The 15,634-nt window shown below is 39.1% G+C and overlaps 1 protein-coding gene across 2 annotated transcripts in view; it reads right to left on the bottom strand.

Annotated features, from left to right (window-relative positions):
• LOC141405268 (uncharacterized) overlaps positions 1 to 15,634 on the bottom strand; it is a 335,745-nt gene that overhangs the window by 245,710 nt on the left and 74,401 nt on the right. For both annotated transcript variants that reach the window (XM_073989384.1, XM_073989385.1), the window contains exon 3: positions 12,173 to 14,571. In XM_073989384.1, the coding sequence (XP_073845485.1) occupies positions 12,173 to 14,571 (2,399 nt within the window). The remainder of the gene's footprint in view (positions 1 to 12,172; positions 14,572 to 15,634) is intronic.

Raw genomic sequence — 15,634 nt, 5'->3', positions numbered from 1 at the left:
TGTTAATGTAAACAATTTTTTTTTGATTGAAAATAAACATGAATTAAATATTTAAAAAAAAGTTTGGTAGTAGTTCGAACGAATTTGGATTCGAATCGTTTTAGTGAAACAGGCCATATATTTTAATTATAGTTTTAAAATTTTCTTTTTTACTTAATGAAATGTATCGATCTATTTGTTACTGTTCTTCCTGTAAAACTACTATTTTATTGGTTTTCTATTGCTATTGTTGTTGTTATTATTTCTATAACTTTCAAAATATAAAATGTTTGCCATAAATCCGGTAAAGAGGTGTGTTCGAGAAAATAAAACGTTTGATGTTGTGTTTTTTTTTCTCCGCTGTTGATTTTAATGGTCGAAAAGAGTTTAAGTTTTAATGCTTAAGGGGTTATTTCGGTTATTTGCTCGCTTTGTTGTTGTAGTTTATTTTCAGTCTTAACCCGCATCTAAATGTCAGTTGTTAAACCATTTTAATCACTTTAACTGAGAGCTAAGTAAACTATAGTTTGTTGTGTTTGAAATTGTTTTGTTTTTGTTTGCTTGTATTTGTTATTGCAGATTTTTCTTGAGGTTTTTGTTTTGGCTAGAGGAGTGTTAAATCCGAGCATCGTTGTTGGTACAAAGTGAAAGAAATCCAAGTAATATAGAAATGGTTTGATAGCAGAGTGAATATTTTCACAAATGAGTGGGTATCATCGGAAGATGCTGTAGGACACACATACGAACGGATGAATTTTTAAATGCACAGGCGGATGTACGTTGTGTATACAAAGCCATTTTACCAAGGCACAGATTTTAAAGTGTTATTGTCTAACATCAGCATGATTCGTCGTCACCAATAACATCAACACCATGACGTGATTTGGAGTACAGTGAGTTGAAGTGCCACTGATAGGTGGCCAATGTTATAGTATGTTTATATATAATTGGATGTAATAAGCCCACTGGGTTTTCAAATGTCAATTCCATTGCGTATAGGTCAAATATATCCTCAAAAAGAAGGTTAACGCGGCAAAAAGCTATAATATAAACAGTTTGAAATTAAGTTTACACCACCCTGAGATCACCAAATAGGTACCTACTCATTCAGATGTCACCACTGTGTGTATGGTATTTATACCAAAACATAGGAGCGGAAAAGATTCAAAAAAATTGTAACTACGTTTCTACACCCTCAGTCTCATGGCTAAAGCGTATAGACAATGAGGATACGATTAAACTTTCTCCCTCTATTAGTATAGATGAGATAAACGATATTTCTCGAAGTAAGTGACCGATGTGTTCCAAACATTGTACATCTACGGTGACGGACTATATCGGTTCTCTTCTTGGGGCAAGGGGGGGATATGCAAATAACCGCCACAACATAACATGCAGTCAGTCTCTTCAATAAATGGACTGTGGAGATGAACACACCGTGGTGCAGTGCACTTTGATGATCTGATGTTCAATCTCTGACCAGAACACCAAAATTTTCTACGGCGGCAAAACACCTCAGTGTAATAGCAGCTTACATTTCCTGAGTTTTTTAGTCGTGAAAAATTCCTGTACAAGTGGTGTCGGAAGACACACTGTTCGAGCTCGGCAATAAAATGTAGGTCCCATATCATTGAGCCAATATAAGAGAAGTCTCCTTGTCCCTTCGGGGAGGTTAAGAGAACATATATATGGAACTGAGCACAACATAAAAAAATTCTGGTCGATAGTAGTCGAATTTCGACCACTAACTTCGGGTGGCACATTCAGCATTATGTTCAAGTCGTCTGCACATGCAACACCAATCTGTACCAAGCTGGGATGAAGGAACAATGTCCTTATGTTCCTAACCGGCATCATTTGGGGCATAGATAAAAAACGGTTGTTGAAAACATGTAACGCAATAGGTCGTTCTGTGGTAAGGTGTAGGCGTTGCAATATAATATTCCCTTTCAGAATGCTGCCCTGAAAACTGCAACACAAAGTAGTATACGACATATTTTCCAGTATGGAAACACAATAGCATGCTCTCGTTGCAGTACTTCCTAGGGTGTTATTGTGAGAGTCATCCTAATTACCATAGAGGATATTAAACTTTCCACCTAACATTTGTCGGTATAGATCAAGGTCTTCATAAAGCCCCCATTGTACGACCCCTTCCGTATTTTGAAGATTTCAGCGTCATTATCACCCGAAATGGATGAAAAACACTCCTGCAGAAAATTAGCAGTTTAGGTCCTTGCTTATATCCCCAACCGAAGGGTACCTCTCGATATTCGATATTTTGAAGGTTGTTGCCTCAATTTGCCATCAAAGTGGCTGAGATTTGACATTTCGTCTTCGTTGGGGCTATAAAACTTTTCACCTGAAATTTGTCGATATAGACCGTCTTTATATAGTCTTTTTTGGGGCTATACAATTTTCTATCAGAAATTTGTTGGTAGAGACCAAAATCTTCACATAAGTCCCATAGAAGGGCACCTCCCGATTTTCGGTATATTAAAGGTTGTGGCCTCAATACCGAAATGGCTGATATTTGTCATTTAGTCTTTGATGGGCGTATAAAACATTCCTGCAGAAAATTAGCAGCATAGCCCCTAGTTTTTGTATAGCCCCGTAAAACGTTACCTCCTGATTTTCGGTATTTTGAAGATTGTGGCCTTGATATCGAGGCTGAAATGACTGATTTTTGGCATTAAGTCTTCGTTGGGGCTATAAAACTTTCCACCTGAAATTTGTCGTTATAGACCCACGTCTTTATATAGCCCCCTTAGGACGATACCTTCCGATGTTCGGTATTTTAAGGTTATGGCCTCAATATTCAACCGAAATGTATGAAATTTGGTATTCGATTTTCGTTGGGGGTATAGATTTTTCCACCAGAAGTTTGTCGGTATAGGTCCAGGTCTTTATAAAGTCCCCCATAGAAGGTTACCTCCCGATTTTCGGTATTTTAAAGGTTGTGTCTTCAATATCCAAACGAAATGGCTGAAATTTGCCATTTATTCTTTATTGGGGGTATAAAATTTTTCATCAGAAATTTGTTTGTAGAGACCCACATCTTCACATAAGTCCCATAGAAGGGCACCTCCCGATTTTCGGTATATTAAAGGTTGTGGCCTCAAAATCCAACCGAAATGGCTGAAATTTGGAACAAAGTCTTCGTTGGGGATATAAAAACGTCCACTTGAAATTTGTCGTTATAAAATTTTTCATCAGAAATTTGTTGGTATAGGCCCACATCTTCATATAGGTTCCATAGAAGGTCACCTCCCGATTTTCGGTATATTAAATGTTGTGGCTCCAACCGAAATGACTGAAATTTGGCACGAAGTCTTCGTTGGGGATATAAAAACTTCTACTTGCAATTTGTCGTTATGGGTCCACGTCTTCATAAAGCCCCCATAGAAGGGTACCTTCCGATTTTCGGTATTTTAAAGGTTATGTCCTCAATATCCAAACGGAATGGCTGAAAGTTGGCATTTAGTCTACGTTTGGGGTATACCACTTTTCACCTGAAAATTGTCGTTATAGGTACACGACTTCATATAACCCCCTTCCGATTTTCGGTATATTGCAGATATCAGGGTCATTATTAAACCGAAATGGATGGAATTTAATTTCTAGTCTTCGATGGGGGTATAAAATATTCCAGAGCAGAATTATCCATACAGAGCAACGTTTTATATAGCCCCCGTAGAACAGTACCTCCCGATATTCGGTATTTTAATAGTTCTGACCTCAATATCGCACCGAAATGACTTAAATTTGGGTATTTAGTCTTCGTTGGGGAAATATAACTTTCCACCTGAAATTTGTCGTTATAAGTCCACGTCTTAATTTAGCCCCGATAGAAGGGTACCTCCAGATTTTCGGAATTTTGAAGGTGTCAGCATCATTATCAAACCTAAATGGCTGAAATCTGGCATGTAGTTGGAATATAAAATCTTCCACCTAAAATGTGTCGTCATAGGCCCTCGTTTTCAAAAAGCTCCCATATGAGGGTACCTCCCGATTATCGGCATTTTAAAGGTTATGGTCTCAATATATATTCGGCGTGGCTGAAAGTTGGCATTTAATCTACGTTGGGGGTATACAATTTTCCACCTAAAAATTGTCGTGATGGGTACACGTCTGCATATAGCTCCCAATATAACGGTACCTCCCTATTTTCGGTATTTTGAAAGTTCTGACCTCGATATCCCACAGAAATAACTCAAATTTGGGTATTTAGTCTTCGTTGGGAAAACAAAACTTTCATCAGAATAGGTCCACGTCTTTATAAAGCCCTATAGAACTGTAACTCCCGATTTTCGGTATAGTGCAGATGTCCAGTTTTCATATAGCCTCCTTCCGATTTTCGGTATTTTGAAGGTGGTGGCCTCGATACCCCAAACTATTCCAGAAGAGAATTATCAGTATAGGTCCACGTTTTCATATGGGACCCGTAAGGGGCATATCCGGATTTTCGGTATTTTCAAGGTAGTGGCCTGAATATTCTTCCAAATGAAGTGGCTAAGATCTGGCATCTAGTCTTCGTTGGGTGTTAAACCTTTTACCTGAAATTTGTCGGTATAGGCCCTCATCTTCGTGTAAGCCCCCCATAGAACGGTACCTCCCGGTTTTCGTTATTTTGAATTTTGTCTCATAAGCATGTCACCGAAATGCCTCAAATTTGGCATTCAGTCTTCGTTGGGGTATAGAACTTTCTATCGGTTTTGCACCCGCGCCTTCAGGTAGCCCCCCTAGAAGGGTACCCCACGATTTTCGGTATTGTTTTAATTTTAGAAGTATAAAGCTACATTATATAGAGGGTATTTCAAAACACATACTATCCCAACATATCGCACCATACCACTGTGCATCCGCCACCACAACCATTAATTGGGATAATGGGATGAGCACAGATTTCATATTAAAAAGTGCTGCTGTTTAACTGTTGGATGTCGTTATATGCATGTGTATGAATGTATGTATGTGTTTTTCATGATAACTGTCTGTCTAACCATTCATACTTTCATGCGCTTGTCCGTCCTGACTCCCTGTATGTAGCTTCAACAGAGTTCAACAATAATTTCAGCCTTTTTTCTGCATTGTTGTTGTTTTTTTTATGGCTTAGTCTAACTTCAAAAGTCGTTAGCTTGTTTGCTGTTGTTGGTGGTGTCAGTTAGCTTTGTTGTAACAACAACAAGAAAATCAGAAAAACTTTCTTTTAACATTAATTTTTATAGGTTTGACTCTTCTTATTATTTTGAGGCGAGCATCAAATGGTTAGCGGAGGTTGGATTATCTTGGCGTTTGCCATTTGCAGTACAGCAGCTACAAGCATACAGGCCAAACCAGCATCCATGTTACTCCTTTCTAAATTACTAATGAAGGGGTTGTTGTTTCAAAACTTAATAACAGTGAGAGCGAAACTTTTCAATGTTTTATTAAAACAGAAATATATAAAATTCCAATTTGACATTGGCAGTGAAGAAGCAATGCCACCGACACCACCAACACAATTATGGAAAAGACACATACACACCAACACCACAAAATCTGGTCTAGAAATGTAATTAATCTTAATCATAAAATGTGTGTGTGCGTGCGTGTGTTATGTGCAGATGGCATGCCTTTGATTTGTGAAAAAAAATAAATTAAAACGCTAAGTAATGTCGGTGCTCATTTATGTCTGGACACATAAATCTTTTCGTATGTTATGTCTCTTCCTTGTATGGCAGAATAGTACATAAATGTAATGAGTAAAGTCACTGAAGTAATTAGCAGATCCGTCATTATAGCCGTTTTTTTTTCCTTCATCAAAATGTGTTTTCTTGTCAACAATAAAACTGATGACTAAGTGTTAGAAGGCGACAGACAACCGACAAAGAAGGAACAGCGATATCAATTCATTGCCAATAGACCTTCGTGCAAGCAACAATGCTTTAGGAAAATATTTCATGCCCAAGGCATCTTTTTGTTTTAATGGTCGTATTCTGAGATTTTATGATCTGTTGTTTTCTTGGGATATTTATTTATTTACGCTGAAAAATGTGCTGCAAAGTGATGTTTATTGTCTAAAAAATCGTAAATTAATGTAATGTTCAGGGAAATGTGACAATTCTCATTAGTATAAAAGGGAAATGGTTTAGTATATATTGTCGGATTGCTAATGGTTTATAATGTGCCTGATGGCGTAGGAAGATGGCAATTAAAGTTTAGGAAAGGAATGAAATTTCATCGTCCTATTTGATGATATAACAAATATTAGGAATATTACCTTCCTTGGGAAGGAGGCATCACAATTAATATGATGTATATAAAACTATAAAAATATCAGTTGGCTTTGCCGACAGAGATATATCCTCAGCCTGTGTGAGATGAAACTTTCATCTACAGACAGATCGAAAAGCGGCCACACAACTAATATCCTTTTCCCTAAAAGTTATGTATTTAGAGGGGTTTCTGAATTTTGTGGCCTTTTTTCGATGTAGATATGAACATGCCCACAAATATACATATATATTTGAATTGAAACTTAAAAGTGTTGCGGAGGAGTTACCATTTTGGAAGTGGACTTTATTTTTAGCAGTTATTTCGTTTCAGTCACCGTATAATTAAGAGATTTTGGACCACTACATCAGGATGCATGGTCTTGTACAAAAAATACATAATATCCATGCAAACAAGACCACAAGAAATAGCTTCAGATCCTAAACTTCACTTTAAGAAAAACGTTAAACTTTTGTGGCGGAGGTACCCTCAGGAGAAACAGTTTGGAAGTTAACTATGTTTGGACCGAATCGGCTGATCCGTTCGAGAGTGTGCTCCTGCCACTACCACACATGGTGTCATAGGGGTTGCTATACAGCTTTCGGGCCATTTTCTCTGGAGGTATGGACTTGACCTGGACCTGATATGGATCATCTTCGAGCTTAAACTAAGTTGGACAAAATATTTCGTTGACCAAATTTATCCGATAGATCCTTTCGAGAGTTATCGTGAGCTCCTGCCACGACAAGTTACCATAGGGGCTTTTTTACATCTATGGACTATTTTCTCAGGAAGAATGGACTTGCCCTGATAAAACTTGTATCGCCGTAATGGGAGTAGTGAATATACATTGTCACAACAAATATCCAAGAGATTCGAGAGGACGTCTTAAACTACATTTACCAAATAGATAGAGTCCATATTGGAACCTGACCAATTTCTGGTAGACATTTTAGGATGTGGATTCGAGAGTTATCGTTCATACCATTTTACAGAAAAAATTTGAACTTTTGTGGGGGAGGTACACGAAAAAGTGGACCGATATGGCTCAGCTGCGAACTTAAACTAAGTTTGGGCAAAATATTACGAAGTGCAAAATTTGGTTGATCCGTGTGGGAGCTATCGTGCGCACCAGCCAGACAGACAGACGGACATGCCTAAATCGAATTGTCTGAAATGAATTTCGTCCAAACATACTTGTGGTCCAAAACCATTATTTCTATGAGGAAAATTTTTGGTCGTATAAGACCGTATATACACTCTGAGGGTTTAAAAACTATATTTTTCGTCTTACCTAAAGCAAAGGCCTGCGGCCAAAGAAATGGTAGCATATCTAAAGTCTTTAGTCCATGGAAGAAGTCATGGAAAATGGAATGATGAAATGTCTTTCATAGTAAGGACAGAACGTGGTGTGATTAACGTGGGTACCTGCCTTTCAGCCTAACCCCACGGTGTCCTCACAACACTGGACTGGTTACAAGCGACCAATTAGCGCCCCTTGCACCGTAGTGAGGTACCAATTGCGTTCAGGTGTTTGGCCCTGTTCACCACCTTGGTTTGGCGCGGAGCGCCATCTATAACTCCTGTCTTTTTATGGCGCAGACAGCCGGTACAGAATGCTACCCCATTCGAGTTCTACGAACTCTTCCCGCGATTTTGGGCAACCACAGCCACCACGATACTCCCCGAAGGGCCGCACCAACTACCGGCCTCAGTCCGAGACTGCATTCCCGAAGGAAAGTGCTACAAGGACCAGGGGGCTTGCCGGCACCCGTGGTCCCAGAATTAAGTCTCTGGTACGACCTCGTACCCATAAAGGCTACTACCAGTTGGTCCCCAAACTCATAGTAAGGACAATAAAATCACATTGTCTTTGTATGAACCCTTAACATTCCCTCTATGGATCGTCTATAACAGAAGGCGATCAAACCAAAAATGACAGCCAGGAGGTCTAACCACCATAAATGAAGGACGCATATCTCAGGTAGTACGGACTTGCCAAAAAAAATGTACCATTGTAATTAGGGCCGCATAGACAACATGTTGCCAAAAATTTATAGACGACCCAAACCTTGAGTGGAAGATACCCAAAATAATGGTCCAATGTTGTCAATATTCGGACACAATTCGAGTCTGTAAGAAATAGTACGATGTCCAAAGTTTGGAGCAAATTGATTTGTTCTTTCGATAGTTCAGTTTTTGCCGGGAGGCTTTTTTAGAACTTTTGAGCCATTATCTCAGGAAGTCAATACATCCAGAAAAAATTGTCCCAAAAAAAAGCAATGCGACATCGTAACAGGGACCACGAGAAGAATTTTTATACCCTCAGACTTTAGGCAAGAAAGGGTACGAGTATATACACTTTCATACGGGCAAAATGTGCCTCATCGAAATAATGGTTTTAGACCCCATGTATGTTTGGACGAAATGTGTTTCAGATAATTTGGATTTGATTTAGCAATGTCCGTCTGTCTGTCTGGCTGGCTGGTGCGCACGATAACTCTCGAACGGATGAACCGTTTCGGTTCAAATTTTGGCTTTCATATTATATCAGTCCACTCCTTCCGGTACCTCCCCCACAAAAGTTCCAAAATGTTCGGAAAATTTGTGGGCACGACAACTCTTGAAGGGAGTAACCGATTTGATCCATACTTTGCACATCGTGAAATTTCTACCAGACTTAGATGAGGTTCCAATATGGACTCAATCGGCCCACTCCTTCGGGTACCTCCAACACAAAATTTCGGATAAGTTCAGTTTAGGACCTGCACTCGAATCGCTGTGATTTTTGTTGCAGCAACTTGTATTCACTCCCCCCATACGACGGTACAAGTATCATCAGGGGCAAGTCCATACTTCCAAAAAAAATGTCCGGAAAGATGCAAAAAGCCCCTATGACACCTTGTGTAATGGTTGGAGCGCAAGATAACTCTCGAACGGAACTGTCGATTCGGTCCAAAATTTGGCCTTCGTAACATTTTATCAAAACATAGATGATGGGCTATATCGGTCCACTCCTTCAGGTACCTCCCCGCACAAAACTTCAAATATGTTCGGAAAATTTTGCGCACGATAACTCTTGAAGGGAGTGACCGATGTAATCCAACCTTGCACATCCTAATATATCTACCAGATATAGATCAGGATCGAATATTGATTATATTTGTCTACTCCTTCTGGTACCTCTCACACAAAATTTCGGATAAGTTCACTTTAAGACCTGCTCTCGAATCACTTTTATTTTTGTTGAATCGATTTGCATTCGCTACCTCCATTACGACGGTAATAGTTTTTTCAGGGGCGAGACCATATTTCTTGTGAAAACAGCCCGAAAGGTGTAAAAACCCCTATGTCACCATATGTGGCGGTCGGAGAGCACAATAACTCTCGAACATATTATATCCAAACTTAGTTTCATGGGCAATACCGGTCCACAACTTTCGGTACTTCTCCCCAATATTTAAAAAATGTCACTAAAATGCTAGGACGATATCACTTGAATGGGGCAACCAATTTGGTCCAAACTTTGGATCTCCTAATATTTTATCAAAATTTAGTTTAACTTCTAAAATGGCCCATATCGATCCTCCCTAAGGGTACCTGCCCTACCAAAGTTCAACATTTGTGTTTTAGTGCAGTTAATTCCTAATCCACATTTTTGTCGGTAAGTTCAAATGTCCAAAAAGGGCCACAAAATTCTGAAAAGACCTTAAATACATTCGTTCTGTCCGTAGGTGAAAGTTTCACTTCACATTGGCTGAGGGTATATATCCGTCGGCAAAGCCGACTGACACTTTTTTACTTGTTTGAAAAAATTTAGAGAGCACAACAGGCCTACTTATGGCTTAAGTGTATGTCCACATGGGCATGTGGTGATCTAGTATCACCCCTCTTTTCAACCTAACGGAGGAGGTGCATTTTATGTTGGGCGCCACAGATATCATACCCGCTTTAGCACACAGAAGGTCAGATTTGAGATACCTGATAAAACTGCTTACTCAAATCGATTTAAGTCTTGTGGAAGAGGTGAAATCACCTATGAATTTTATGTTGGGCGCCACAGATAGTATACCCAATTAACACACGTAAGGTAAGTGGGAGATACCTGATAAGTGTAACAAATTGTTCGGGACTTAAGCCCCTCACAAAAAATATGGAATCTCCTTTTTAAGCCAAATCCTCACAACATGTGAAACATGTTATAGCCTCCACCATGGTATGGACGGTATACAAAATTGTTTTTCTGTTTAAAACTTCTGGAAATGATCAGGGTAAAAGTCGATGTAGCCCTGAACGCTATATTTTTGTACAAGAGTTTTTTTTTTCCATAGACGGGCCAAGCCTATATCCACGTTTTGTTATAGCTCCCATAAAACGGAACCTCCCGATTTTCTGTACTTTGAAGATTTCAGGTTTTTTTTTTTTGGAAAACCTGCCTTAATATGACATTTGAGGTTCCCAGTGGCAACAAAACTTCTCCACCAAAAATATGTCAACGTGGGTCCGTGTTTTGGTATAGCCTCATATAACGGTTCCTTCCGATTTTAAGTACTTTGAAAACTATAGCTGTACTTGTTGACTAAACTAGTCGTAATTTTACATTTGAGCTTCTTAGTCGTCATAACACATACCGACCAAAAATTGTCAAAATAGGTCCATGTCTGTTATTTGGCATTTCTCCATATAATATTGTCAACATACGCCCATGTTTTGGGATAGCCATCATATAACTTCACTTCCGATTTTTAGTATTTTGAAAATTTAAGCTAAATTTTTTTGGCTGAACTATCCGTATTTTGACATTTAAGGTTCCCAGTGGTCACAAAACTTCTACACCAAAAATTTTCAACATAACTCCATGTTTTATTATATCCTCCACATAAGTTACCTTTCGATTTTATGTGTTCTGTGGAATTTAGCTACTATTTTTCGCCATACTATCTGTAATTTGATATCTGAGGTTAACAGTGACCACAAGATTTCTCCAACAAAAATTTTCAGAAGGTCCCAATATATCGGTACTTCCGGATTGAAAAAACTTTTAGATGCATTTGCTGACCTTTTCTTATTCCCCACTTTTTGACTTCAGGTTTCGAAAATGCGTTTCCATTGTGTTATGGTTCGGTATCTTCTTCGTAATAAATTGGAACACTTGTCTTCTTTGGTTAGACATATCATACGGCGACGGATTCTAAGCCTTGCTCTCGATTATCTCCCCCAAATCGAGTTTAAAACTAAAAGAACTTTTCACGATTTCTCTTCGGACCCATTTTCTCATTTCCCAGGGTTGTTTCACAATTCTCTCCTGACCGACTAACAAATCACTTAAATTGAATTTTTGAAAATTTAAGCTAAATTTTTTTGGCTGAACTATCCGTATTTTGACATTTAAGGTTCCCAGTGGTCACAAAACTTCTACACCAAAAATTTTCAACATAACTCCATGTTTTATTATATCCTCCACATAAGTTACCTTTCGATTTTATGTGTTCTGTGGAATTTAGCTACTATTTTTCGCCATACTATCTGTAATTTGATATCTGAGGTTAACAGTGACCACAAGATTTCTCCAACAAAAATTTTCAGAAGGTCCCAATATATCGGTACTTCCGGATTGAAAAAACTTTTAGATGCATTTGCTGACTTTTTCTTATTCCCCACTTTTTGACTTCAGGTTTCGAAAATGCGTTTCCATTGTGTTATGGTTCGGTATCTTCTTCGTAATAAATTGGAACACTTGTCTTCTTTGGTTAGACATATCATACGGCGACGGATTCTAAGCCTTGCTCTCGATTATCTCCCCCAAATCGAGTTTTAAAACTAAAAGAACTTTTCACGATTTCTCTTTAGACCCATTTGTCTCGTTTCCCGGGGTTGTTTCACAATTCTCTCCTGACCGACTAACAAATCACTTAAAGTGCAAATGATTTCAACTTACCTTCTTATTATCGGCAATGGTAGTGAAAATCTGCCATCATTTACAATGGGTGTAGCACCCGGTATGGGTACCGTCGATATAACCGATGTTAACATAGTTGTACCGGCTGGTGGTGGTGCTGCTGCAGGTCCCAGCAATGTTACACCCGGTGGTGGTGGTGCTGGAACTGGACATCCGTGTGCAAATTGCGTTAAAGCCGGACCATTTGGATGATGATTTGACATACTGGCACTAACACCACCCATTGTGGGTGGTGGTGGCGGCGGCGGTGTCTGGTGTGAAGGCAATGCACTATATGGTGGCGGAAAGTGGTGATTATGCAAAATATCAGGCAACATGGGTCTCATCATGGCAACATTATGGGGATGGTGACTGGTTAATCCAGGATGCATGTGAGGCGGATGTAAAATTGGAGGTAACGGCGGAGCTGGCATTGAGTGGCGATCTAAATGGGTGTGACGCCCCGGATGATGGGAGTGGGTGGGTGCCACCATCATTGAGGCGGTATGATGCAAATGACGTCGTTCGCGTCTTTCACGACGTCGTTGATCACGATCACGACCATTGTTAAGGGTTGCGGATGTTGTTGCCGATTGTGTTGCATTACATTGGGTGCGTGGAGATCTCAATTGGACTGAGGCAACATCATCTGTTTGACATTCGGTTGAGGTAAAGGTGCGCGAAATTGGTGCTGTTATATTACCATTGACTTGAATGACATTAACACTGCCTCCCATATGGGAAGTCTCCTCAGGAAAAGAAGAATTGTTGTTATTATTATTTTTATTATTTTTCAACAAATTAGGCACTGAACTATTTTGAGAATTATTAACAATAGGTTTGGTTGTTGTTGTTGTATCACTTATATTTGCATTATTTTTTATGGGGCTACTACAGCTTTCACTACTCGAACTACTACTACTAATGCTTGTGGGTGTTTGCGGATTTTTCAAATTCACTTGAGCATTATTGAGATTTGTATTTGTTGCAATATCGCATAGATTAGTAATACTTTTGTTGTTGTTATTATTATTATTATTGATAGGGGAATTTACATAATTACAATTTATCACACTAACACCATTTTTGGTGGTTGTTGTAGCCGTTGTTGCATTCACTATGGCCTGATTTAGGATAATTTCACCTACACTATTATTATTGTTGTTGTTATTATTACTCGTATTCTTATTGGATAGATTATTTGAACTCGTATTTGTATTCTGATTCACTTGTATAGTTAAACTCGGTGTACGCTGACACGGATTGGTTAAAGCCGTAACACTATTTGTTGTTGTTAGGAATACACTACTGGTACTTGGATTTATTTTGGTGGTATCACTTGTTTTGACAGCCTCCTCCACATTACCGCCGTTGGTGGAGTTATTGGAGGCGGGTACATTAAGGCGCATATTTGCGTTTTTTTCGCTTATCTCAACGCCCGACAATCGTTGTCCCGTCGTTTCGCATGTGCCAACGCCGTCGACCCCCTCTTCGTCTTTTTTAGCTTCCAATTCGCGTAAACGTTGTTCTCTTAAACTTTCACTGGCCCGAAATTCCGCATATAAACGTTCCAATTCTGCCAAACATTTATTGGGTGTTAAATTATACGTTGTTGTTGTTGTACTATCACTACACTTTGCCGATGTTTTGTTTGGCGATCTTTCGAAACTAGTTTTAAACGTATCCGTGTTGTTGCGTTGAACCGCGGACGCCGTTACACTTCTACCGTTCGATGTTGTGTTTACCTCAAATGAACGCGTCAAACTGATCGCTGTTGGTGTTGTTGAGGTCTCGTCGTACGGTGGAATTGCTCTCCACATTGTCGATGGTGGTGCATGACTTGTGTGACAATATGCGGAATACATGAACTCTCTTGGCTCTCTGTAGGCATTCATTTCCATGGGGTTCATTTTATCACACTGTATGCTTTGATCGTATATTTCGTCGCTGCAACCAAGAAGTGGCTGGTAGTGCGGATGATGATGGTGGGGTCGTTGGTGCTGCTGCTGTTGTTGTTGTTTTGGATACAAAATGAAATTATTATTTTGTTTATTTTCTGTTTCTTGCTCTTCCAGTTCTTCGTCGGTTTGTTGTGATATGCTTTTCGTCGTGGTCGTCGTCGTTTTTGTTTTATTTATGTTTTGATCGTGTTCATCGCTGGCAAGCAGCTGATTTGTGCGATGATTCATCAGTGGTTTTGTGTTAGTTTCACGATCACCACCACTTTGTTGTGGTGTTTGTAGTTTTTCTTGTACTGCAGGTTCTGTGCTCTCCCCAATTGGGGTTATGGAACAGCTGTTATTATTATTGTTGTTGTTGTTTAATGTATTCACGATATGCTCATTGTCAACATTTTTCATTGCAACATGTTGCTGATGTCGTATGGTGGTGGAGCATTCCTGAAATGAGTAAAATGGAAATGATGTCAATAAGGATTTCGAACTGAAGAGCATTTTGATGGTGCTTTGTTAGCTATACGAGTATTTTTATACACTTCACCATAAGATGGATGATCTATATACATACATATGTACATATATAAAAGAGCTTAGTGATGACTAACCCAGCAAACCAATCGTACCGACATCGTAACGAAATCGGAACAAAATTCTGACAATACGTCCGATATCTGATCCGAAATCGTAACGATAACTTAACGAAAGTTGTATGAAGTGGTTGATATAATTTCGGAATGAAATGTCGGAGCGACATCGGATCGATTTCGTAACGAAATTTGAAGAAAATCCTTGGGAAATTCGGAAAGGAAATTTCTTTCCGACATTCGTTCCGAAATCGGAACAAAATCGGTACAAAATCTGAACTATTTCCTCTCCGAAACGAAATCTAAACGACTTTGCTTCCGAAATTGTTCAGACGTCAGACTTTTGGTTTGCTGGGCGAGTTACTGACTGAGTGAGAGATCATCGCCCAGACAAAACGGCAGAAGCTAGACGCTTGGTGTTGGTGTGTAGGGGTAGATAAGGTTGAGATTTTGGAACTTCGAACTAGAAGGGTACTAAATGGGGTACCCTTTGTATTAGACAAACGGGAGGAGCTAGAATTCTGAAATCTGGAATGAGGTTCAATGATAGAGAGAGAAAGATGTACGAAAGGGTTTTTGGAAATTCGAAATTCGTACGAAAATGTACTAAAAGTTACTAAATTTTTGTATCAATTGCATATTTTGAATAGATATAACTAGAATCTTAAAATTTGGTATGGTAATCATGGTTGGAAAGTGGCGCTGATATAAGGAAATGGTTATGTGTACGAAAGGTACTAAGTGGTACTGAATTTAGTACAACTTGGATTTGTGTGAATGGATAGAGCTGAGATCCTAAAATTTGGAATTAAGACTACTGTTGGAGCATAGGATTGAGATATGGAGGTAGTTTTGGAAATTCATACTTTCGTGTACGAAAATTGCTTAATGGTACTTAATTTGGATTTGGGTGAACGGAT

This window comes from Musca autumnalis, unplaced genomic scaffold, assembly GCF_047663935.1.
Source record: "Musca autumnalis isolate F117 unplaced genomic scaffold, ASM4766393v1 scaffold_5, whole genome shotgun sequence".
Taxonomy (NCBI): Eukaryota; Metazoa; Arthropoda; class Insecta; order Diptera; family Muscidae; genus Musca; species Musca autumnalis.
Note: the sequence above shows the minus strand (reverse complement) of the source record. Positions and strands in the feature narration are given on the sequence as shown.